Source organism: Schistocerca nitens, chromosome 2 (genome assembly GCF_023898315.1).
Source record: "Schistocerca nitens isolate TAMUIC-IGC-003100 chromosome 2, iqSchNite1.1, whole genome shotgun sequence".
Classification (NCBI taxonomy): domain Eukaryota; kingdom Metazoa; phylum Arthropoda; class Insecta; order Orthoptera; family Acrididae; genus Schistocerca; species Schistocerca nitens.
Genome location: NC_064615.1, coordinates 812914604 through 812939534, shown reverse-complemented (window position 1 = coordinate 812939534; position 24931 = coordinate 812914604). Strand labels below are relative to the sequence as shown.

At 44.0% G+C, this 24931-nt stretch overlaps 1 protein-coding gene across 1 annotated transcript in view; it reads left to right on the top strand.

The window, feature by feature from the left end:
- Window positions 1–24931, top strand: part of LOC126234650 (acetylcholinesterase-like) — a 109775-nt gene that overhangs the window by 60738 nt on the left and 24106 nt on the right. Inside the window, exons 4-7 of the mRNA XM_049943381.1 lie at window positions 1476–1661; window positions 7031–7230; window positions 14196–14361; window positions 19847–20037. Coding sequence (XP_049799338.1) covers window positions 1476–1661; window positions 7031–7230; window positions 14196–14361; window positions 19847–20037 — 743 coding nt within the window. The remainder of the gene's footprint in view (window positions 1–1475; window positions 1662–7030; window positions 7231–14195; window positions 14362–19846; window positions 20038–24931) is intronic.

Genomic DNA, 24931 nt, shown 5'->3' with positions numbered 1-24931 from the left:
GCGCTACAGTCTGGAACCGCGCGACCGCTATGGTCGCAGGTTCGAATCCTGCCTCGGGCATGGGTGTGTGTGATGTCCTTAGGTTGGTTAGGTTTAAGTAGTTCTAAGTTCTAGAGGACTGATGCTCTCATATATAAAGTCCCACAGTGCTCAGAGCCATTTGAACCATTTTGAACAGACTGTCAAACGGTTGCTGTGGTGGCCTTATACAGCCGAAAGACGATTTCTAATTGGTAGGTAATTACTTCATGCTCTCGCTGATGTGAAGTCAGTGCTCTCCAACAAAAAGAAACGTGAAAATGTTGAACATTCACGTGATGAGCCACATATAGCATTCCTTCCCCTCTGCGGTGCTACATCCAGCAAAATGGGCAGATTCCTGGGAAGACAAGGTATCTGATCTATTTTCCGACATCATAAGAAGATAAAGGAGATACTACAGCTGTTAAGGACAGCTTAGTCTCAGAATTCTTGGGAATTACAACACCCATTGTGAGCACGAAAGCAATTCCATCGGTCAGTCCATCCGCACTGTTTCCGACTGTTATACAAAGCATCAGCGCCACATTAAAAGTCGATAACTGGATAAGCCTGCAGCTGCTTAGCACAAGCTCACAAACAAACATAAAATACTCTTTGAGTGAACAAAAGTTTTGTTCCAGACTGCTACATACTGGGACTCTGTAGATGAAGAGACGATAGAAGCGAGAATGTGTGAGAAAATCTTCGGCCGTGACAGCGGATGTAACATTAGAGGTGCATGGAAGCGATCTCTCGGTGCAGTGAAGAGCCAGAGATAATCGTTTGCTTTATACTACGGCGTGAGCGGTGGCGCCACCAGTGTAGACGTTGATACCGTCTGCGACAGCATGACGTAATTACCAACCAATCACAAGCCACCTTTGGGCTATGCAAGACCGGTACAGCAGCAGTTCGACAGTTAGTTCTTCCTGACGAAGACGATGGAGCTAATCGTCAAAAGCTCGAGGTTTTACCCTGAACTGACGTGACCAGAAGTCCGAGAATGTTTTACATAATAAATGCCATCGTCAAAAATTTCTTTCTCAAATTTACATGTTAATCATCTGATTTTGGGCTACGCCTGAAACGCTTGATGCAATAAAGACAGTCAGTTAATATCCTGTGACTGTTATTAGCGACCTATCAGCATTGGTTACAACTTTTATAAGTATCAATATGGTCGCAAACCTCAGACACGATTTTTTGTCCTATTTAAAACAAAATAATTAATGAGCTCTACAAAAAGGTGAAAATAGACATCCCTCCATGTCTAAGGGCTCCATTATTTTATTTCCTCTGTTGTTATTCTTCTTTCGTTCTTCTTGTCGCTCATCTATGCATGCTGCTGCAATTAGTCGTACTACTGATAGGCTTTCACTACATTGTTTGCCTTCCAGATTTAACTGTTGCGTGAATATTTGAAGTGCAGCTTGAGAAACGATGTTTGTCTACAGGATTTCTCAGCACTGAGGACGAGGTGATCCCTGGCAACGCAGGCCTGAAGGACCAGGTGATGGCCCTGCGGTGGCTGCAGCAGAACGTCGCAGCCTTCGGCGCTGACCCAGAAAAGGTCACAGTCGGCGGGGAGAGCGCTGGCGGCAGCTCAGCGGCCCACCACCTCATATCGCCCAGCTCCGCAGGCGAGTCACATTCTCATCCTGCCTTGTTAAAACTAAGGAGAAACTGAACTAATCTGCATAGAGTATTTCGTGCTGTCCTTTCTTACCGATTTAGCAATATTGCTAGAATTGCAAGAAATATGCTGCAGCTACATTTCACGATCTAATCCACACAGCGAATGCTGCAGAGACAACACCACGAGTTTTAAAATTTTTTAATGCTGTTGTAGCCGAGGTTGCTAATGTACGTTACTGCACTGGAGCACGACCTGGTATTCGTTTCCTCTAATGACTTCGTTGCTAAATACATGTTAAAGACTAAACTTTCTCTTCCTGGAGGACACCGGATAGTGATAAAATTTTACTTACCATATCCATAAAATAGTTAAGAAATAAAGTTCTTTTTGCGACTACATGCATACGGGCATAGGACATATTGAAATTCCCCGCCACAGTAGATTAGAACGCCTCTGTAAGAGCCAAAACAAAATGACCTTCCTTATCGATAACGTGAGGTGTCGTACGCTAATCGGTTTTCTGCATTTGAAGGGGAACAACGCTGTAACATTCAATGATGGTTACGTCAAAGTGCATGGCTGCAATCCACCATCATATGACACAGTAGTTAGGTGCCGCAGGAGCTGACAGTGTACTCAAACAAGTTTGAACGAAAAAAACGACATTTTGTCAATGGAGCGAATGATTGATTATTTTGTAAAAATGTTTAGTTTATTTAAAGACGCAATCACATTCTTATGACAGTCATAACCGGTTTCGGCCATACAATGACCATCTTCAGATTATAGCACTGAACACAGGTTCATGCGTTGTTAAAAGTTTGACAACGCATGAACACAATGAATACAGGTGTGTTCATTGTATGCCACCTTTAGAATCTGAAGATTGTCGTTGTATGGCCGAAATCGGTTATGACTGTGTCATAAGAATGTGATTGCGTCTATGAACAAACAAAATACACTCCTGGAAATGGAAAAAAGAACACATTGACACCGGTGTGTCAGACCCACCATACTTGCTCCGGACACTGCGAGAGGGCTGTACAAGCAATGATCACACGCACGGCACAGCGGACACACCAGGAACCGCGGTGTTGGCCGTCGAATGGCGCTAGCTGCGCAGCATTTGTGCACCGCCGCCGTCAGTGTCAGCCAGTTTGCCGTGGCATACGGAGCTCCATCGCAGTCTTTAACACTGGTAGCATGCCGCGACAGCGTGGACGTGAACCGTATATGCAGTTGACGGACTTTGAGCGAGGGCGTATAGTGGGCATGCGGGAGGCTGGGTGGACGTACCGCCGAATTGCTCAACACGTGGGGCGTGAGGTCTCCACAGTACATCGATGTTGTCGCCAGTGGTCGGCGGAAGGTGCACGTGCCCGTCGACCTGGGACCGGACCGCAGCGACGCACGGATGCACGCCAAGACCGTAGGATCCTACGCAGTGCCGTAGGGGACCGCACCGCCACTTCCCAGCAAATTAGGGACACTGTTGCTCCTGGGGTATCGGCGAGGACCATTCGCAACCGTCTCCATGAAGCTGGGCTACGGTCCCGCACACCGTTAGGCCGTCTTCTGATCACGCCCCAACATCGTGCAGCCCGCCTCCAGTGGTGTCGCGACAGGCGTGAATGGAGGGACGAATGGAGACGTGTCGTCTTCAGCGATGAGAGTCGCTTCTGCCTTGGTGCCAATGATGGTCGTATGCGTGTTTGGCGCCGTGCAGGTGAGCGCCACAATCAGGACTGCATACGACCGAGGCACACAGAGCCAACACCCGGCATCATGGTGTGGGGAGTGATCTCCTACACTGGCCGTACACCACTGGTGATCGTCGAGGGGACACTGAATAGTGCACGGTACATCCAAACCGTCATCGAACCCATCGTTCTACCATTCCTAGACCGGCAAGGGAACTTGCTGTTCCAACAGGACAATGCACGTCCGCATGTATCCCGTGCCACCCAACGTGCTCTAGAAGGTGTAAGTCAACTACCCTGGCCAGCAAGATGTCCGGATCTGTCCCCCATTGAGCATGTTTGGGACTGGATGAAGCGTCGTCTCACGCGGTCTGCACGTCCAGCACGAACGCTGGTCCAACTGAGGCGCCAGGTGGAAATGGCATGGCAAGCCGTTCCACAGGACTACATCCAGCATCTCTACGATCGTCTCCATGGGAGAATAGCAGCCTGCATTGCTGCGAAAGGTGGATATACACTGTACTAGTGCCGACATTGTGCATGCTCTGTTGCCTGTGTCTATGTGCCTGTGGTTCTGTCAGTGTGATCATGTGATGTATCTGACCCCAGGAATGTGTCAATAAAGTTTCCCCTTCCTGGGACAATGAATTCACGGTGTTCTTATTTCAATTTCCAGGAGTGTATTTTACAAGTTTGAATGACGTAGTTATCTGGAATGTAGAATCATCGAAGGATGTGGAAGTTAACTTCAATTGTGTCCCAGGGAAATGTGTCGGATCCTTACTGTCTTTGTTGAATATTAATGAGCTTGCAGTCAATATTTATAGTAGATTTTTTTGCAAATTATTTAATTATCCATGAAGTACTTGCAGCATAAATATTCAGTTAGATCTTGCCAAGATTTCAAACTGGTGCAAAAATGGGCAAATTGTTTTACATGTTCAAAAATGTAAAAGTGTGCTCTTCACAAAACTAAAACACGTTCCTATGACTAGAGTATTAGTGATTTAGGGCTGGAATCTGTCAACAGTGATCACATAAGCTCAGTCGTGGGTAAAGCAGTTGGTAGACTTTGCTTTATTAGTAGAATACAGGGGAAATGCAATCAGTCTACAAAGAAATTTGCTTACAAATCTCTCATATGATTTATCCTAGAATATTGTTGTAGTATGTGAGATCCATACCAAAGTGGACTAACAGGGGATATTGAATGCATACAGAGAAGGACAGTACGAATGGCCAAAGGTTTGTTTGATCCATAGGAGAGTGTCAGAGAGATGCTAAAGAAACTTAATTGGCAGATTCTTGAAGATAGACATACAAAGTTCTGAGAAAGCCTACTTAAAAAGTTTCAAGAACCAGCTTTAAAACATGACTCTAGGAATATACTACAACCTGTTACGTATCACTCCTGTTAGGATCATAAGGATAGGATCAGATTAATTCCAGCATGCATGGTGGTCTAGGGAGGACAGTGGCACACAACATGAAAAATTTACATATTTTTTTTTATTTGCTTATTTGAAAGTAAATATAACTGACATTATTATCCCAAATTTTTTCTTTAAAATTCGAACTACAAATGGCATAAAAAATTTAAATTGTAAGCGGTTCCTGTGAACCAGGAAAGTATAACATTAGAAGGCTGTGATTTTTTGTATGCAACACAGCAGTGTTGTATAGAAGGCTGTGGAGCCATTTTATGGTCCAAGCAGTGAGGTATAGAAGGCTGTGCTGCTTTGTAAACAAGTTTTGCGCTGTTTAGTGGAATTTGCGAGAAGTTGGATTTAATGTGTCATTCTTTGTGCAAGGTTGAATATATTGATTGCTTTTTACAGTGCCTAAGCCTGGTAAGGTATTTAAAAAATATAGTTAGTCTCATATTTCCAATGTAAAGCGGAAAACTGATGTTAGGGTTAGAGTCAGGTCTGCAGATGCAAACATTAGTTTGTGTCCAAGTGCATCTAAACTAAAACTTGGGAAAGGTACTGTGACAGAAGAAATAAATTATGACATAAAGATAGGTTTCAGAATTGTGGATCTGGAATTGGCACTTAGAAAAGCCTGTAAGTGCTTTTTTTTTTTTTTTTTTTTTTTTTTTTTTTTTTTTTTTTTTGTAGCAAATGTGAATTTGGTGAATGATGGAAGGAGAGAAGGTTTGGTTTGCACACTGCACATTTTATGTCAAGACTGTGATTCTCACACACCATTTAAGACATCGAAGACAGGGAAAAGCATGTATGAAGCCAATATGGGATTTGCATTGGACTAAGATGTATAAGAATTGGAAGAGATGGCAGAACCCCTTTACATGATATTACAAACATACCAGGTCCTCCCCTAAAATTTACTACATTGAACACTACTCTCCTCAATGCAGTTACAGAAGAAAGATGAAGAGAGCATGAAAATGGCAGTCCAGGAGGCAATTCAAGAAAATTGTCATGCAACTAATATCAAAGATACAGCACTTTCCTGTGACAGATGTTGGATGAAGAGGGAGTGTACTTCACTGAATGGAGTTTTAAGAGTCATTAGTGTCGACACAGGACAAGTAGTAGACTTACAGGTGATATCCAAATATTGTTCTGCATGTTCCTTGAGACAAGAAATATAATGATGGACGTAAGAGAAAAATGAGAAAAAGGGACCCACGTTCACTGTTCGCTGATAGACGGTAAGTGTTTTGGTATTTTAGCCAACATTTATACAGATAGTGCATATCGATACCCATTCACTAGAGCATGCGAGTCGTTTAGGAACAGAAACCTCAGAGTGAGGAATCTCTGTGTGGAGGAGCCTCAAGACGTACGGATTTATTACTGTGTGTTATTGTTCTGTGGCTTTAAACCTTTCTTCGTACGGTTATAGATTGTCTCGTGACTAAATGTTTTATTTTTTACAATTACTTTATGGAATTCAGTAATGGACAGTCAGTTCCACAGTAAAGTGTACATCATAATTTTAAATGTAACGTGGTCTCGAATCTGTACTCAGTGGGTTTTTGCACAGTGTATAGATAAACAGTGTGAGAGTTGAATGTTTTGTTTTGTCGATAGCATTTTAAAATTAGTTCAAAATATGTGAAGCCTCACGAGGCAGTGCAAAAAATTGCCATGTTTATCAAAAAAGCCGTCTGAGATCCGTTAAGAAGTTATTTGGTTCGAACGAGGCCAACTGGGTGCTTCAGGAGGACAACGATGCGAAACACGTTAGCTGCCTCTGTATAGCGTGGAAACAAGACAATGGGGTGTCCCACGATGGATTGGCCTGCAGTGTTTCCGAATGCAAATCCTATCGAAAAATTTTTGGTCGTGTATTAAGATGAAGCTTAAAGGAAAGCCAATATGTACTTTGAAGCAGCTGTCATGTAAAATCAGGACGATATGAAGATCGTTACCGAAAGCATGCCAAAAAGGTGCAAACCTATAATCGATAATGGTGGCAATTGAACTATTAGGTAAATGTGCAATTAGTAATCACATGTATTTCCATGTAAATATATGTTTATAATACTGTCTTTTATTTCATAAAGATATCGGCGTCACTTTCTTGTGGAACTGACTGTATAATCCACCATACACTGGTCCAGATGTGTGGTGAAATATTCGAACTGTGTCACAGAGGAAAGGCAATAGACTAGTACTTTATCTGCCACTGTGACTTCCAACAGGCCTCTTCCGGTCAGTGACCATAGAGAGCGGTGAGTCAGTCTCTCCTTACGGCGTGACGAGCGTAGCGAGAGAGAAGGCGTTCCGCCTGGGGCAGGTCCTGGGATTCTCCACCAACGACTCCAGGGAGCTGCTGGACTTCCTCAGGACGCAGGATGCGCATGAACTCGTGGCACACGACGCGGACGTCCAAACAGAAGCTGTGAGTTCTCTGCCTAAGTGGCCGCCTGCGAACGCTATACGCAGTATATGGACCTCAAACAAGTGCTTTAAACTGATTAAGTTAGTTTCAGCTTTTTTATATAAATCAATATTTTAATGGTTTGATAGTATTCACCACTTATACCTACGTTCTGGTGCTCGTTTCTTCTTTGCATAACGACTATATTCAAAGTTGTGATAATGTGATTCACAGACTGTAATATTTTTATGGTCGTACAATATTCCTCTGTACTCTATCTGGTCAGCTGTTTCCAGATAATTAGAGGTATAGTACATTAACTTATTTCCTTCTATGGTAAATATTTTTATGTTTTCCTTAAATATTCTTTGTATAAGGAGCGATCAAAAAGTTCCTGTTCGAAGGCCGTGCAGTGCATACTTGGTATGTCAATGAGGCAAAAACGCCGTAAGCACTGAGCCAATTGTTCAGATGTGTGTGAAATCTTATGGGACTTAACTGCTAAGGTCATCAGTCCCTAAGCTTACACACTACTTAACCTAAATTATCCTAAGGACAAACACAAACACCCATGCCCGAGGGAGGACTCGAATCTTCTCCAGGACCAGCCGCACAGTCCACGACTGCAGCGCCCCAGACCACTCGGCTAATCCCGCGCGGCGCTGAGCCAATTATCCCACCGACGCACCATATTGAAGATACCCGTTTGGCTGAACACCGTGTGCTGCTGCGTGAAAAAATCCGTATCTGTCTGCTGTACATCCTCGTCAGACAGGAATTGTCGACGCTTCAAGGCCTCTTTTAAGAGACCGAAGGCTCGATAATCGCATGGGGGAGAGATCAGTTCAATAGGGCGGATGTTTGCGTGTCTTCCACTTCAGTTGGCACTACTTTTGGGTTACGATATTTGCGATTTGGGGACGTGAGTTATCATGAAGCAGCAACACTCCTTGTCGCAGCAATGGTGGTTTTCGACAGACGAGCTGCCCTGTACACAGTCTTTGTCAACCGGTGAATGTCAACCGGTGTTTGTTCTTCGGCACCCGAGAAACGAATAACGGCGTGTTGGTCCTTCTGGATGCATTTGGTAATCACGTCGCCATAATTCTGCATTTACTGCACGCACATCGGAAAAATACGAATGCCACACTAATTCCTTGCCTACATGTCGATGCTTATATACTCCGATCACTTCACTATCATAGTATGTTGTAATAATGGAATAACCACCTAATTGGTTTGGCCATAATAAAAACTTAAACAGCTATTCGATACAGTTGGATAGACGTGTGAAGAATGGGATCACAAGTCGCGAGATTTCCGATCGTTTGCTGTATAAGAGGATAAGTCTCTTTTGATTTGTATATATTTCTCATTCTTAGTTCAAATGAAAGGATAAATTCTTTGTTTATTATTCTTTATTGTTGTGATGAAGGTCCTTCGTTACTTCCTTGTTTAATGTCACAGCATAGTTTGCCGTATCCCAAAGGACTCATGAAAATGCAAAACTGCAAGCAGTATAAAAGTTCCCTTTTTACATGACAATTCTGCCGCAGTACTTTCGTTCTGCATGATAACAGCAGTTACTGAAAGCGCAAGATCGCTCTGAGAATACATTGCAGCTTTTCACAGCGGCTATTTACTACTCTGATGATTTCTGTTTTATTGGCATTATTAGACCGAGTTCTGGGACATGCTACCGCGCTTCATGTTTCGTGTCCTAACGCTGGAGACTTTCACAGATCTATTAAGCTGTAGCTGATTTTCAAACGTACACAAGCTCAACAAGCTATACTTTTTATAGGTAACTACGCAAATGTGACTTCATCTGACCGCTGCCAAAGATCGTGGAGTCGCGCCGACGTGTGTTACGGAATTTATGCCGTCATCACATGCGACGAGTTAGCTAACGTTGACGTGGCGCTTTACGATTTTTGTGATGTCAATTCCTGCTCTTCCACGTTGAGCAGCCATTTCGTTACGTGAAACACGTTATTCCGCTACGTGCCACGTAACACAGAACCAGTGAGAAATAAGAACGCTCTCTATGTCACAACCAGAATTTGTGAGACACCATATTGTAATTTTCTTGTTTGACGCTCATTTTTGTTGGGTTTTATGTTATAACTTACACCCTATGAATATGTACTGTTTCTAAGCGCCAGTACATTGAACCTCTCGAGAAGATTCGCCAGTACTGTTATTGATACGATTTGTTGTAATAAAATGACGAGAAACGTCATACTGGCGGTTAAGAAATTTTCGAATTTAGACAGTTTCGTATTATAATTCGCGTATTCTGAAAATACACCATTTTAAGCCAACGTGATATTGGAGATTCGTCAAAAATGTGTCATTCTTCGTAGACTTTGTTATAATTCATCAACATCAGTGTTCTGTCAAAAGGCAGGTTTTGACATGGTAGTTCTCCAGGCTGTCTGGTCTTCTGCCATCCTCTTCACGTCTGCATAATTTCCTCTTCCCTTTATGTCGCCTATCATCTTGTATCTCCTTCTTCCTCCCACAAACCAATCCTTCCAAAGCATCTGCTTGTAAACACTCCCTTCTCAGTGTATGTCCCAACCAGTTCTTTTTCCTTTCTCTTACAACCTTCAGCAGACATCTTCTCTCGCCAACACTTTCCAGTACTCTTTCATTACTCACTCTTTCCATCCATCTTATTCTCTCAATTCTCCTCCACATCCACATCTCATATGCTTCTGACCTTTTTTCATCCTCTCGTCTCAGCGTCCATGTTTCTGCCCCATGTAGTGCCACACTCCAGACAAAACATTTGCCAAGCCTTTTCCTTAGACCTTCATATAATTTGTCACATAATAGTCTCCTATTTCTGTTGAATGCCTCCTTCGTTGTGGCAATCCGAGTTTTCACTTCCTGGTGGCTTCTCAAGTCTTCAATTATTGTGCTTCAAAGATATTTAAATGCACTTACTTGGCTAATGGTAGATTGTCCTATTTTAATATTGGACAGTCTGCGTCTTGTACTGATGACCATACTCTTTGTTTATGCTGTGTTTATTTGCCTCCCATATTCCACGCAAGCTTCACTCAGATGTTTCAGCATATTATTCACTGTTCGTTCACTTTCTGGCACTAATACCATGTCAGCAGCAAATCTTATACATTCTGTCCTCTTTACAACAATACATATTCCTCTTTTCCCTCTAAGCCTTTCGCAATAATCTCTTCAAAGTAGGCGCTACGGTCTGGAACCGCGAAACTCCTACGGTCGCAGGTTCGAATCCTGCCTCGGGCATGGATGTCTGTGATGTCCTTAGGATAGTTAGGTTTGAATAGTTCTAAGTTCTAGGGGACTGATGACCTCCGAAGTTAAGTCCCATACTGCTCAGAGCCATTTCAGCCATTTCTCTTCAAGGTATGCGTTAAACAACAGTAGGGAAAGGCAACAACCTTGTCTAACACCTCGTCCAGTGCTGCTTCCTTCTGACATTTCATTTCCAACCCTTATCCTTACTTTCTGGTGTAAAAATAGATTCTGTATCAGTCGTCTCTCTTTCCAGTCTACTCCTTTCCTCTTCAAAATATCCATCAGCTTGTTCCACTGAACTCTGTCAAAAGCCTTTTCAAAATCTATAAAAAAAAGCAAAGATTTCTCTACCTTTTTCCATATATCTTTGGTCTATAGTTCTTAACACGCCAATAGCATATCTTGTTCCTTTTCCTCTTCTAAATCCGAACTGCTCCTCTGCAATCCCTCTATCCAACTTGCCATGTAGCCTTCTATTCAACACTGTGAGCAAGACTTTAGCTGCATGAGAAATTAGACTCATGGTAACTACGCTCTTCACATTTTTTAGCGTTTCTCTTTTTCTCTATTGGTATCATAACTGTTGCAAGGATAACCTCAGGCCATTCCCCTTTGTCATATATTTCGTTACAGTGGTAGACTGTTTCTTTTCTTGCCTTGTTTCCCAGACTCTTCAACAGTTCTGCTGGCAAATCATCAATTCCACATGCCTTCAAATGGTTCAAATGGCTCTGAGCACTATGGGACTTAACATCTGAGGTCATCAGTCCCCTAGGTAGGGGGTTGGCGTCCAGCTGAACCTATACTTTTTTTTTCACCTTCTAAAAGGTTGTGCCGCTTTCTTATTAAATTAACAGAAAAAATTTCCTTAATATTTTAAGTGGCGGAAATGTAAGTGCACTCTCTTTCAGGAATCCGTTTTTCCGATCTTGTCAACATTTATAAACTGGTGTCCTTACTGACTAAATATGTATCTTTCCTTTTTCTTTTTGTTACATGCTGATGGATACTGAAGGTTTTATTTATGCATTCTACAAACAGAACAACTTGACTAGCATACGGAAAAGGGAGGAAATGTAAACTGTATGGTTTGCAAGCCAAATAAAGCCTCCCATTGCCGCTGCAGAGCGCTGGGTATCTTGCCTCAACCAGCTCGTCCCGTGTGCCGACGGCGCTATATCTCGTGACGTTGGATTTGCCGTCCGCGTTCACGTCGACTTGAGCTGCCTCGTCCGGTGTGACGACAGCTTTGTACTGCAGAATCGTTGCCGCTGTTCAGTTTTATTAAGCACTAGGTCCCACAACTTGTCTGACATCTGCGTTCCTCTTCTATTATTGAAGTTATTTCTGTGTTTTTAATTTCTGTGGCCTGTCTGTAAATTCTAACATACTAGTGATTGGACCCTGATAAAACAACAGTATCGGACAATCTAATTTAGTGGTTTCGTGATCCCAAAGCATAATATGCTGCCGCCTCGCGGTTTATCTGTGTTGTCTAGAAAATTGCGTGGTTATGTATAAACGGCTCGAGTCGCTGAGTTTGCCTAAGTTTGAAAATCAACTTTGGGAATATCTCTATTTTTAAGAGAGGAGATATCAGGCACATTAATATGCCTTAGACCACTGCCTAATGTCCATAATATATAAATTACCGACGATACAAATTCGAATTATTTGATTACTCTTCTCTAATCACTCGCCTCTAAGACCGATAAACTCACTTTTACCCTCCTTTCGACGCTATGATTTACTGTCAACATTAATTAATCAAATGAGTTAACACACTGCGCATCTTTTCTTAATCCTGGGTATCGCAGGAGAAATAGTCAATGTTTAGGGATACAACACGAAAGATAAACAAGAAAGCCTGCTAAACACGGGCTCTAAATTGCGTACTGTAAGAGCTATGAGCACATCTTGACCTTCGATACGGTGAAACAAAGCTCTTCTACTGCAAGCTCTATGCTTTCCACATTCTGGGAGGACGTAGTATGGATCGAAACAATACAACATTTTCTAGTAAACATGGCCTCTACAACAGATATCTTAAGAGCTATGAGCACTTGTTCAGTATAAGAGATGTGTTTCATGTAGCGAAGACGAACAAATGCTCACACCTCTTAAGATATACACTTCAGAGTGAATGCTTATTAGAGACTTTTGCTTCCAGTGATCGTTCCTGTTACATCCCTGAATACTGACTGTTCGTCCCGGGCCACCCTGTAGTTTTCTATCCAGACCATTGCACAGGCTTCACGCTGACGTCAGATAGCATACGGTCCTCTTCTCAGCGTTTGGCAATAGTTGCTTAACAGCGCGAAAGTGTCCCACGACTACAATCAGCGCGCGCAGCACAAAAATCGAGAAAAATCAGCGAAGCGCAAAAACACGATTCAACTACCTTGTTCCAAATACTGCTATCAATTCCCCCACAACACTCACATGAAATCAAATGAATCCTGCTGTAATATCTCGTTTAAAATTTTTCCACCTTCTTCTGCTCAACTTTTTTTAAATCTTGTTTCCAATACAATATCATGTTCTATAAATCCCTTTCCATGTAATTCACTCTCCATTACACGTAAAGAAATTGAACCAATAATTTTTTTGTCTTCAGAAACACGTCAGTATCAGACATAAGAACATCCGTTTGGATTCTTCAGTTCTCTGTAACAATATTTGACACCTACAAATCTCTTTGGTTGAAGAAAGTTTCATTTTCCAGCACCAATCAACTTGTGACATTTTCCGCACTTCGGGCACTTGTATGTTATTTGTTTTTTAGGCAACAGAAATCTTCGATTTATTGTCTCAGATACTCTGAGTGTTTAGATACCCCTTGTTCTCCTCCTTATTCGCCTTTGTTTCATTTATTCCTATATGCTACCTAGACAATTAATTCTACCAAAGAGTTTTTCTCCATTCTGCTTTCTTTCACTAGATCCGCTATTTTAGATAATGTAGACCACATGTTTCTCCTCATCTCTTTTATTAATGTAAGTAAGACTTCCAACATCTTATTTCAACGCGGAGAATCAATGCTGGCTTTAGTTTTCTCTGCTATATATTACGTTGAGAAGGAGGTCTGAATTGCCGCGTGCTGCCACATTTGACTTCACTTGCCCGATTCTTAACTGTTGAAAACGGAAGGACAAATTGACCACTAACCTCCATTAACTTTGTACAGATTTCTGTTGTCGATATAAATCTAAAACAATGGAATTTGTGGAGGCACAACATTCCACACTGTCTACACAAACACAAAAACACGCACACGCACTACCACATCCGCTACAAAAACTTAAATAAACAAATCTATTGCAAAATTCAAGTTGACAGCAGTTTTAATTGTTCTGGAATACGTACAAATAGCACAGAACTTTAATTATATCTGTACTACTGTCTCTGAGCCGCAGAACGAAGTTTTCAGCTTGCCCTTGAAAATCAATTCTACTAGCTCCATAGTATTTTTGCATAAATACGTTTTGTACAACAGAACAGATACCTGTGCAATTATGGTTGGATATGGACGGCCGTGTCATCAATCACCTCACTCACAGACAGCAAGGGAGTGACGAATAACGCACTAAGTACTATGTGCACTGGTTTGTGAAACATATGTGTAGACTTAATTTGATACATCTGCTGATACCTGAGTTAGCTTTTTAGCATTGTTCATGTCGTGTGTTCGACCACAGGAGAGGCTGTCCATGAACACGATGGTGTTCCTGCCAGTGGTTGAGCCCGACTTGGAGGGTGCTTTCATGACAGACAGGCCTGCCAACAACCTCAGGGCAGGTCGCTTCAACAAGGTGCCGGTGCTGGAGGGAGCTACGTCTGGAGAGGGAGCCGTCTTACTAGGCCGTAAGCTGTTTACTTGAGTACTTCTGTCGCGCCTCAGTGTACTGGCTGTTTTTAATTCTGTAAATTAATATCATTGTATCCCGTAAGGACTAGTAGATACTGCTACAGGCAGCTCTCCTCCTAGTGCCTTCTTCTACGAATTTCCACCATATGCAATAAACTGTACGACATACTACGCTTTTGTCAATACTTAACTCTTTGCTTTTCTCAAAGGACTGTTTCTGAGTTCTATTACTACCTCGATTATTCATCTATTCGTAGAAATGCATCCAAACATCATGAGATGCCTGCAGGAAGTGGTAATCAGAGAATCGCTCGTGTGAAAAATAGATTGCTTTCATCCTCCCCTTTCACTGAGGCCTCTTTAGAATCACAGATAGTACCTTCATGGCTTGCGTTTCCTCTCCTCCCAGAACCTCTTTTCTCTTCTTCTCTCTCTCCTGTTTTTCTTGTGAGATCTACTGTATCCTCGTTTCTTGTCTGCTCCCCTGGTGATTCTCTGTTCCTGTAACTTTCTCTGTCGTTGATCTCTGGCACATTGTTCTGTATATACTTGTTTTTCTATCTTTCCTCCCTTCTGATTGCTCGGGATAGATAATACCTTCAGTGCTACTTCACAAAACGGTTTTCCCTTACCACCAGCATCATATGCGGTTGACAATTCTCTACTATGTAAGTCAATGTCACCACCTACTACTACCGTATCCTCGAGGTATTTCCGTACTAGCGGGTTTATGCTGTCTTTCAGAGATGCTATGACCGATGTTTTCGAATAATATAGTCGCTAGAAACATCAGATAGTTAACCTACATTCACCGACACAGAACATCCTTGACCATCTTCGAATTCGTCTTTCTTCCTACTTGGAAATTTAATCTCTCAGTCCGATGTACGTTTATAGTGTCACTGAAATTGTCCAAGCTGTCTGTTTCCGTTTTCAAGCAATTCTGTTTCTTATATGATGTGTGGCCAACTTTGCCGCGAGTAGTCTCGACCATTTTGATCCTACAGCCACTATGAGTCAAGACACAAAGGAGTTAGAGGCATAAGCTGCTTGTGGGCATTGATTTATATTAATGAGACAATTTGTGTCAGACTGCGATTCGAATCCTGGTCTCCTGCTCACTAAGCATATGCGCTGACCACTACGCCTTCTGTGCACAGTGGCCGGCCGTTGTGGCCGAGCGGTTCTAGGCGCTTCAGTCCGGAACGGCGCTGCTGGTGCGGTCGCAGGTTCGAATCCTGCCCCGGGCATGGATGTGTGCGATGTCCTTAGGTTAGTAAGGTTTCAGTAGTTCTAAGTCTAGGGGACTGATGACCTCAGATGTGAAGTCCGATAGTGCTTAGAGCCATTTGAACCATCTGGGCACAGTGGTCGTCCAACTGCACGGACTACCACAGCATGCCCCCCCCCCCCCCCCCCCCGTGAGACCCAAATTCTCAACTTAAACTGCACATTACTGACGTAGTGCCCCCAGCTCATTAGCCTCATTACTCGCAGTATCTCGTGACGATTCCTTTAAGAGTTCGAGCTTGGCGTACATTTGCACTGAAGAGATCATTGTGCCGTCATTACTGTAATTATATACGTGATCTATGTTCTTTCGGACATGTCCACATATATAATTAAGGCAATGATGGTCAATAATCCCTTCAGTGCACGTGTACACCAAGCTTGAACGCTTATGGAAACTGGCGAGGTGCCTGGAGTAATGGGGCTAATGATCAGGGGCACTACATCGGTGGTGTATGATTTGCTTTGAGAATATGGGTCTGACGGGATGAGTGCTAGGATCGTCCATGCGACTGCCGTGACTGCTGTGTCTGGATCGGGTAGGGGTCAGCGCATATGCTTCGTAAGCAGGAGACACAGGTTTGAATCCTAGTGTCGCACATATTTTCAACTTGCTGCATTGATGTAAATCAATGTCCTCTAGTAGCTAATGTTTTAATCCCTTGTGTCTTAATATTTTATCATTCTCATTATACATATTTGCTATCTGGTCTCTTGCAATAACTGCTTTGCGTGATGCTGATTTTTCTACAAGACGTGTCGAAGTTCATACAGTTTCAATTAAATTTACTACATCATTTTTCCAAAATTAAATTCTGTACAACTTGATAACTTTGTACAATTTTCTGGAATTTAAAAAATATGGTGCAAGTAATTAATAAATTAAAATTTTTACTTCTTTGCTTCTCTGGATGTTCTGGAAAACTGCTGCAGATACACGTCTGGGACATGTTTTATTAGATTCACCAGATCAATAACAACAAAATAAATGGAAATCGTGCTTTACCTTAACCTCGTACAGTTTTGCGATGGCTTCATATTAGCGAAGATTCTAAACTTCAAGCAGAATCTTTTATTAGCCGTAACTCCGTCACTAAACATTTGCGGACTTGTGTTTATATGAAGTTTTTTCTTTATTTTTACTTGCAGAATAACATCTTAAAATATTTGCATATCTTCGTGAATCTCCCTGTATATAGCCATTTTTAAAACTGGTGGGAATTTTAAATCAAACATTAAACATCCTTATGTTAATTTCGAATTTTGGAGGGCATTTTTTTGAAAAAAAAAGTACGTCTTAGACTCCGTAAAATATGGTAAATGTACACTACTGGCCATTAAAACTACTACACCAAGAACAAATGCAAATGATGAACGGGTATTCATTGGACAAATACACTCCTGGAAATTGAAATAAGAACACCGTGAATTCATTGTCCCAGGAAGGGGAAACTTTATTGACACATTCCTGGGGTCAGATACATCACATGATCACACTGACAGAACCACAGGCACATAGACACAGGCAACAGAGCATGCACAATGTCGGCACTAGTACAGTGTATATCCACCTTTCGCAGCAATGCAGGCTGCTATTCTCCCATGGAGACGATCGTAGAGATGCTGGATGTAGTCCTGTGGGACGGCTTGCCATGCCATTTCCACCTGGCGCCTCAGTTGGACCAGCGTTCGTACTGGACGTGAAGACCGCGTGAGACGACGCTTCATCCAGTCCCAAACATGCTCAATGGGGGACAGATCCGGAGATCTTGCTGGCCAGGGTAGTTGACTTACACCTTCTAGAGCACGTTGGGTGGCACAGGATACATGCGGACGTGCATTGTCCTGTTGGAACAGCAAGTTCCCTTGCAGGTCTAGGAATGGTAGAACGATGGGTTCGATGACGGTTTGGATGTACCGTGCACTATTCAGTGTCCCCTCGACGATCACCAGTGGTGTACGGCCAGTGTAGGAGATCGCTCCCCACACCATGATGCCGGGTGTTGGCCCTGTGTGCCTCGGTCGTATGCAGTCCTGATTGTGGCGCTCACCTGCACGGCGCCAAACACGCATACGACCATCATTGGCACCAAGGCAGAAGCGACTCTCATCGCTGAAGACGACACGTCTCCATTCGTCCCTCCATTCACGCCTGTCGCGACACCACTGGAGGCGGGCTGCACGATGTTGGGGCGTGAGCGGAAGACGGCCTAACGGTGTGCGGGACCGTAGCCCAGCTTCATGGAGACGGTTGCGAATGGTCCTCGCCGATACCCCAGGAGCAACTGTGTCCCTAATTTGCTGGGAAGTGGCGGTGCGGTCCCCTACGGCACTGCGTAGGATCCTACGGTCTTGGCGTGCATCCGTGCGTCGCTGCGGTCCGGTCCCAGGTCGACGGGCACGTGCACCTTCCGCCGACCACTGGCGACAACATCGATGTACTGTGGAGACCTCACGCCCCACGTGTTGAGCACTTCGGCGGTACGTCCACCCGGCCTCCCGCACGCCCACTATACGCCCTCGCTCAAAGTCCGTCAACTGCACATACGGGTCACGTCCACGCTGTCGCGGCATGCTACCAGTGTTAAAGACTGCGATGGAGCTCCGTATGCCACGGCAAACTGGCTGACACTGACGGCGGCGGTGCACAAATGCTGCGCAGCTAGCGCCATTCGACGGCCAACACCGCGGTTCCTGGTGTGTCCGCTGTGCCGTGCGTGTGATCATTGCTTGTACAGCCCTCTCGCAGTGTCCGGAGCAAGTATGGTGGGTCTGACACACCGGTGTCAATGTGTTCTTTTTTCCATTTCCAGGAGTGTATATTATAATATAATTGACATGTGACTACATCTTCACGTTATTTGGGTGCATAGACCCTGAGAAATCAGTACCCAAAACAACCACCTCTGGCCGTAATAACGGCTTTGATACGCCTGAGCATTGAATCAAACAGAGCTTGGATGGCGTGTACAGGTACAGCTGCCCATGCAGCTTCAACACGATACCACAGTTCGTCAAGAGTAGTGACTGGCCTATTGTGACGAGCCAGTTGCTCGGCCACCATTGACCAGACGTTTTCAGTGCTGGACAGGGCAGCAGTCGAACATTTTCTGTATCCAGAAAGGCCCCTACAGGACCTGCAACATGCGGTCGTGCATTATCCTGCTGAAATGTAGGGTTTCGCAGGGATCGAATGAAGGGTAGAACCACGGGTCGTAACACATCTGAAATGTTACGTCGACTGTTCAGAGTGCCGTCAGAGCGAACAAGAGGCGACCCAGAAGTGTAACCAATGGCACCCCATACCATCGCGCCGGGTGATTCGCCAGTATGGCGATGACGTATACACGCTTCCAATGTGCGTTCACCGCGATGTCGCCAAACACGGATGCGACAATCATGATGCTGTAAACAGAACCTGGATTCATCCGAAAAAATGACGTTTTGCCATTCGCGCACCCAGGTTCGTCATTGAGTACACCATCGCAGGCGCTCCTGTCTGTGATGCAGCGTCAAGGGTAACCGCAGCCATGGTCTCCGAGCTCATAGTCCATGCTGCTGCAAACGTCGTCGAACTGTTCGTGCAGATGATTGTTGTCTTGCAAACGTCCCCATCTGTTGACTCAGGGATCGAGACGTGGCTACACGATCGGTTACAGCCATGCGGATAAGATGCCTGTCATCTCGACTGCTATTGATACGAGGACGTTGGGATCCAGCACGTCGTTCCGTATTACCCTAATCGACCCATCGATTCCATATTCTGCTAACAGTCATTGGATCTAGACCAACGCGAGCAGCAATGTCGCGATACGATAAACCGCATTCGGATAGGCTACAATCCGACCTTTATCAAAGTCGGAAACGTGATGGTACGCTTTTCTCCTCCTTACACGAGGCATCACAGCAACGTTTCACCAGGCAACGCAGGTCAACTGCTGTTTGTGTGTGAGAAATCTGTTGGAAACTTTCCTTATGTCAGCACGTTATAGGTGTCGCCACCGGCGCCAACCTTGTGTGAATGCTCTGAAAAGCTAATCATTTGCATATCACAGCATCTTCTTCCTATCGGTTAAATTTCGCGTCTGTAGCACGTCATCTTCGTGGTGTAGTAATTTTAATGGCTAGCAGTGTAATTGTCCACATACGTTGCCACACGTACACGGATCTGCATGGTGACCGTTTTGACAGCTCCGCTGAAGCCTGCCTACCTGGAGGACGCGGCGCTGCTGCAGCAGCTGAGCGACCACTTCGTGGAGGCGGTGTCCACCCTGGTCCACCTGCCCACGTCGGCGCAGCGCGAGCAGGCCGCACTTCAGCTGCGGGACTTCTACTTCGGGCACGAGAACATCACGTTGGACGACGCGCAGGCCCTCGTCGACGTAAGTTACCAACCTCGTATCCCTCGCAGCACTGCCTGTGATAACTGGTAACGGCGATCAACGTGTCAAATTACACCTAACAGATCGAAACAAAGCCTCCGTTGAGAAACAGAAAACCCAATCGGTAAAGAATGGGTACAAGTTACAGAACATGATTATTTTCTGCACTATTATGTGAAAATAATGATGGATATTGAAATACAGGGTGAAGAAAAAATGCCACACTTGGAGGGAAACATGTGAGTCCTCGCCCAGATTCAAGACAGAAGTTTATTTAGCGAAATCAGATCGGCTACATTTTAAAAACACATGTATGAGAATAAGGAGCTGGCAACACTGTGACATGGTACGGGCTGCGAATGGGAATATACAAAGGAACGTTTATGACCCCGCACTACCGTCACAATTCACTGAGTACACTGCTTGGACATCAAAACCCACATTCACCATGGAACTACGGTTCAAATCATGGTCAGGCTCTTTTTCTTATTTTTTGCAGGTCCTCTCTTTACTTCTGCATAGCATCTTGTCTTGGAGTCCGACTTCGTCGACGATCATGGCGTTTTCCTACCGCCAAGCCACGATTAAATTAACTTTTCCTTTGCATCATGTAGAGCGGCGTCCCGATGAAGTACACAAACGAAGAACACTTTTGGTGCTGGGTGCATCCGATTCTGCTACTGGTTCTCGTGAGTATGCTCCGCCGTATCCCCAAAGGCGCCATCATCATTCACTTGAACCAACGCCTCGGGAAGGCGGAAATCTCTGTCCACAAGTAATGGACAGAGGTCGTCCAAGGACAAGAGGTACTCCACAAACAGAGGACACGACTCTTGAATCAGTTCGCCAATCACCTCGGCGAAGTGTCTGTGATCTTGTAAGGCAGTTGCAGATATCTCAAAGACATATTGCTGAAGTGCTGCACAATGAAAAACTGTATCCGTATCATTACATGTTAATTCAACTTCAGCAGCCAAGAGACTGTATTCTACAAGTACAGATTTGTGAACGGCTTTTGCACCACGTGGAAGATAGTGCACGTTTCATAAGTAACGTGATACGGACTGACTAATCTAGCTTCACTCGTGAAGTTATTATCATCATCTACAACAGGGCATGTTGGACAGCCGGCCCGTGTGGCCGAGAGGTTCTAGGCGCTTCAGTCTGGAACCGCGCGACCGCTACCGTCGCAGGTTCGAATCCTGCCTCGGGCATGGATGTGTGTGATGTCCTTAGGTTAGTTAGGTTTAAATAGTTCTAAGTACTAGGGGACTGATGACCTCAGATGTTAAGTCCCATAGTGCTCAGAGCCATTTGAACCTTGTTGGACACACATCGCAAAGGTCATCTGCGAACGTCGCTTTCAGGCACCCTTTGGCATAAACTCGTGGGTTGGAAACGTGGGAGGAGTGCCTTTGGGCCCATGACTATTTCCAGACAAATTCCATTCACCCCTACATCGTACATTTCTTTGCAATACTTTGCCTGACGCAATAGAAAACGTTCCACTCGGTGTTCGGTGACATCTATGATTTCAGCATGATGCTGCACCGGCACACTTTGTAATGAATTTGCAGAACTACATAACTGAAGCTTTTCCAGGGAAATTGTTTGGTCGTGGAGGTACAACGTTGTGTTTGCCACGTTCCTAGGACCTTCAAATGGTTCAAATGGCTCTGAGCACTATGGGACTTAACATCTGAGGTCATCAGTCCCCTAGAACTTAGAACTACTTAAACCTAACTAACCTAAGGACATCACAGACATCCATGCCCGAGGCAGTATTTGAACCTGCGACCATAGTGGTCGCGCGGTTCCAGACTGAAGCGCGTAGAAACCGCTCGGTCACACCGGCCGGCTAGGCTCCAGCAAAGTATGATCCACTGAGTGGCGAAGTGTTTGCAAATGCAAGGTGGTCGCTTTTAACGTCTTCTATTAAATGAGCGTTGGTCATAACTGTACGTGTGAAGATAAGCCTGGAAATCACACGTACAGAACAGAATTATTATTGTGCGTAGCATAACGTGCAATCTATTGTAGCCTACCTATTGTGTTTTTTGCAGTTCATTGGATAAAGACGGTGTTACTGTATCCATTATTATTTTCTGTTGGCTTTATTTATGTCATAGACGAAACAAAGTGGCCGTTTATGTCTTAATATATAAATAAAGGCAACAATAATAGAAAGAAATACACAAGATACCGCATTGTCGAAATGTAAATTTGATACAATCTTATGCTTTAACTGAAAAAAAAGTGTGGTGTGAACGCGACTCGAACATCGGCGATTCTGCATATCGTTCTCCACGGCATTGTCTCATCGCACTTCTTTTTTTTTTTTTTTAATCTCATGTTGTTTATTATTGCTCGTTGCACTTGCAGACGTCCCATGGTACCTATTCAGGTTTATCGTTGATCTGCTCACTGAGTTTATTTATTACACAGGGCAGCTAACCCTCTGACCGAAGACGCTGAGCTACCTTGCCGGCTAATGAGCTATGAGGCAGCTCCGGCATGCGCGTAGTTCATGCTACCCGTTCTCGGCTTCTCTGCACGCAGGTACAGCGTTGCCAGACCCTCGATTCTTAAATCACATTTCTATTAAACCTATTGGCGGGACTAGGTTTTGCTATATATAATTCGGCATTTTTTTCACCCTGTATAATAGTGCAATACATGACATTTGAACGGAAAGAGCTACAATCAAAAATTGGACATTGTCAATTAGGAGTACTCGATCTATGTTGGACAATTTTCTTACTCTCCACTGTCTTGACTGAATTGGGTGGGTTTATAGCAGTTTACTGGTTTCGACTATCATGAGATCTCATGAGACTCAACATGTTGTACGTCTAGCAGTAATCTAATACCCATCTTGGTCATTTGACATCCTAGTGACGAAGATGCGCATTAGGTTACTGCTAGGTGTGTTACTTTTGTAACAAGATACTGGTAATGACGATAACGCAAAAAGCTTCAGTGATAATTTAGTCTCTCTTTTTTTTCTTAGCCTACAAAGTCTGCCGATTTCCATGATTTGGCAAATTTTATTTTGTTTTAATTGTGTGGCCATATTAACTTCATTAAGCTATAGCAGCAGGTCAGTTTTTACCAAAAAGTTACATGAAAACAAATTTTGAAACACGCTCTAAGACAAGAAAACGATGCATCAGGAAGCAATTATCCGAATGGGATGTAAATCGGTAGATGTGATTTACATTTACAGACAAATAAATGACACAAATTCAGAAAAATTGGATGGTTTATTCAAGAGAAAGAGAGTCACAAATAGTGCAAGTCAATAACGAATTGGTCCACCTCTGGCCCTCATGCAAGCAGTTATTAGGGTTGGCAGATGCCCTCTTGATGGGATAACTTGCCAAATTCTATCCAACTGGCGCGTTAGATCGTCAAAATCCCAAGGTGATTCGACAGCCCTGCCAATAATACTCTGAATATTCTCAACAGGGGAGAGGTCCGGCGATCTTGCTGAACAAGGTGGGGTTCGGCAAGTACGAAGACAAGCAATTGAATCTCTCGCTATGAGCGGACGGGCATTATCTTATTGAAATGTAAGCCCAAGATGGCTTGCCACAAAGAGCAACAAAACGGGGAGTATAACGGGGCGTAGAATATATGCTGTAAGGATGCTGCAGATGTCAACCGAACGGATCTTGCTATGAAAAGAAATGTCACCGCAGACGATCACTCCTGCTTGTCTGGCCGTATGGCGGACGACAGTCACGTTGGTATCCCACGACTGTCGGGGAAGTCTCCAGACACATCTTCGGCCTCGAATCTCATTGATTGGAGTATAATTGTCTTCAGTGATGAGCCCCGCTTCGAAATGAGTCCAGATGACCAGCAAGACGTGTGTGAAGACGCCCCAGAGACAGTGGAGGGATACCAACCAGGCTGTCGCCTGTCATGAGGCAAGCTCACAGTACAGCGCTACGTAGACGATATTCTCTCTGCTACTGAGGACGTCTGGACCATTATGGGCAGGGCTCTCCAATCAGATCAGAGTTTTGACGATCTAACGCGCCAGTTAGATAGAATTTGGTACGATTTTCCCCATGAGGATATTCAACAGCTCTATCAATCAACGTAACGTCAAGTAACTGCTTGCAGAAAGCCAGAGGTGGACCAACACGTTATTGACTTCCTCAGTTTGTGAAGTCCTTTCTTGATCCATTTTTTTCTAAAATTGTAATCATTCATTTGGCCGTACACATACAACACATATACCCATTTCCGGCCCCCATCCCGTTAGGATTATCCATGGAGAATAGTTTTCTTTTTTTGTGTACAAAAGTCCAGTTGTAAGAAATTAAAACGTAAAAAGCTTCAGTGATAATACAGATTACTCAAAGAAAGTAATAATGACACTATTAACAATACACTCACCAGTATAGGACAACTCATAGCGGTTATTAAATAATAATTGTTCATAGTTATGATTCTCTGATGAGTTGTAATGAGAAAATATTCGAAAAAACAGGGCAACGGCCTTGTCGCAGTGGACACACCGGTTCCTCTGAGATCACCGAAGTTAAGCGCCGTCGGGCTTGGCTGGCACTTCGATGATTGACCATCCAGGCTGCCATGCGCTATTGCCATTTTTCGGGGTTCACTCAGCCTCGTAATGCCAATTGAGGAGCTTCTCGACCGAATAGTAGCGGCTCCGGTCAAAGAAAACCATCATAACGACCGAGAGAGTGGTGTACTGTTCACACGCCCCTCCTAGCCGTATCCTCAATTGAGGATGACACGGCGGTCGGATGGTCCCGATGGGCCACTTGTGGCCTGAAGACGGAGTGCTATATCCAAAAAAGGTGTGTGGCGTAATTGGGCTTGGTACCACCTCTTTAGCCGAATGGTTAGAGTCGCTGTC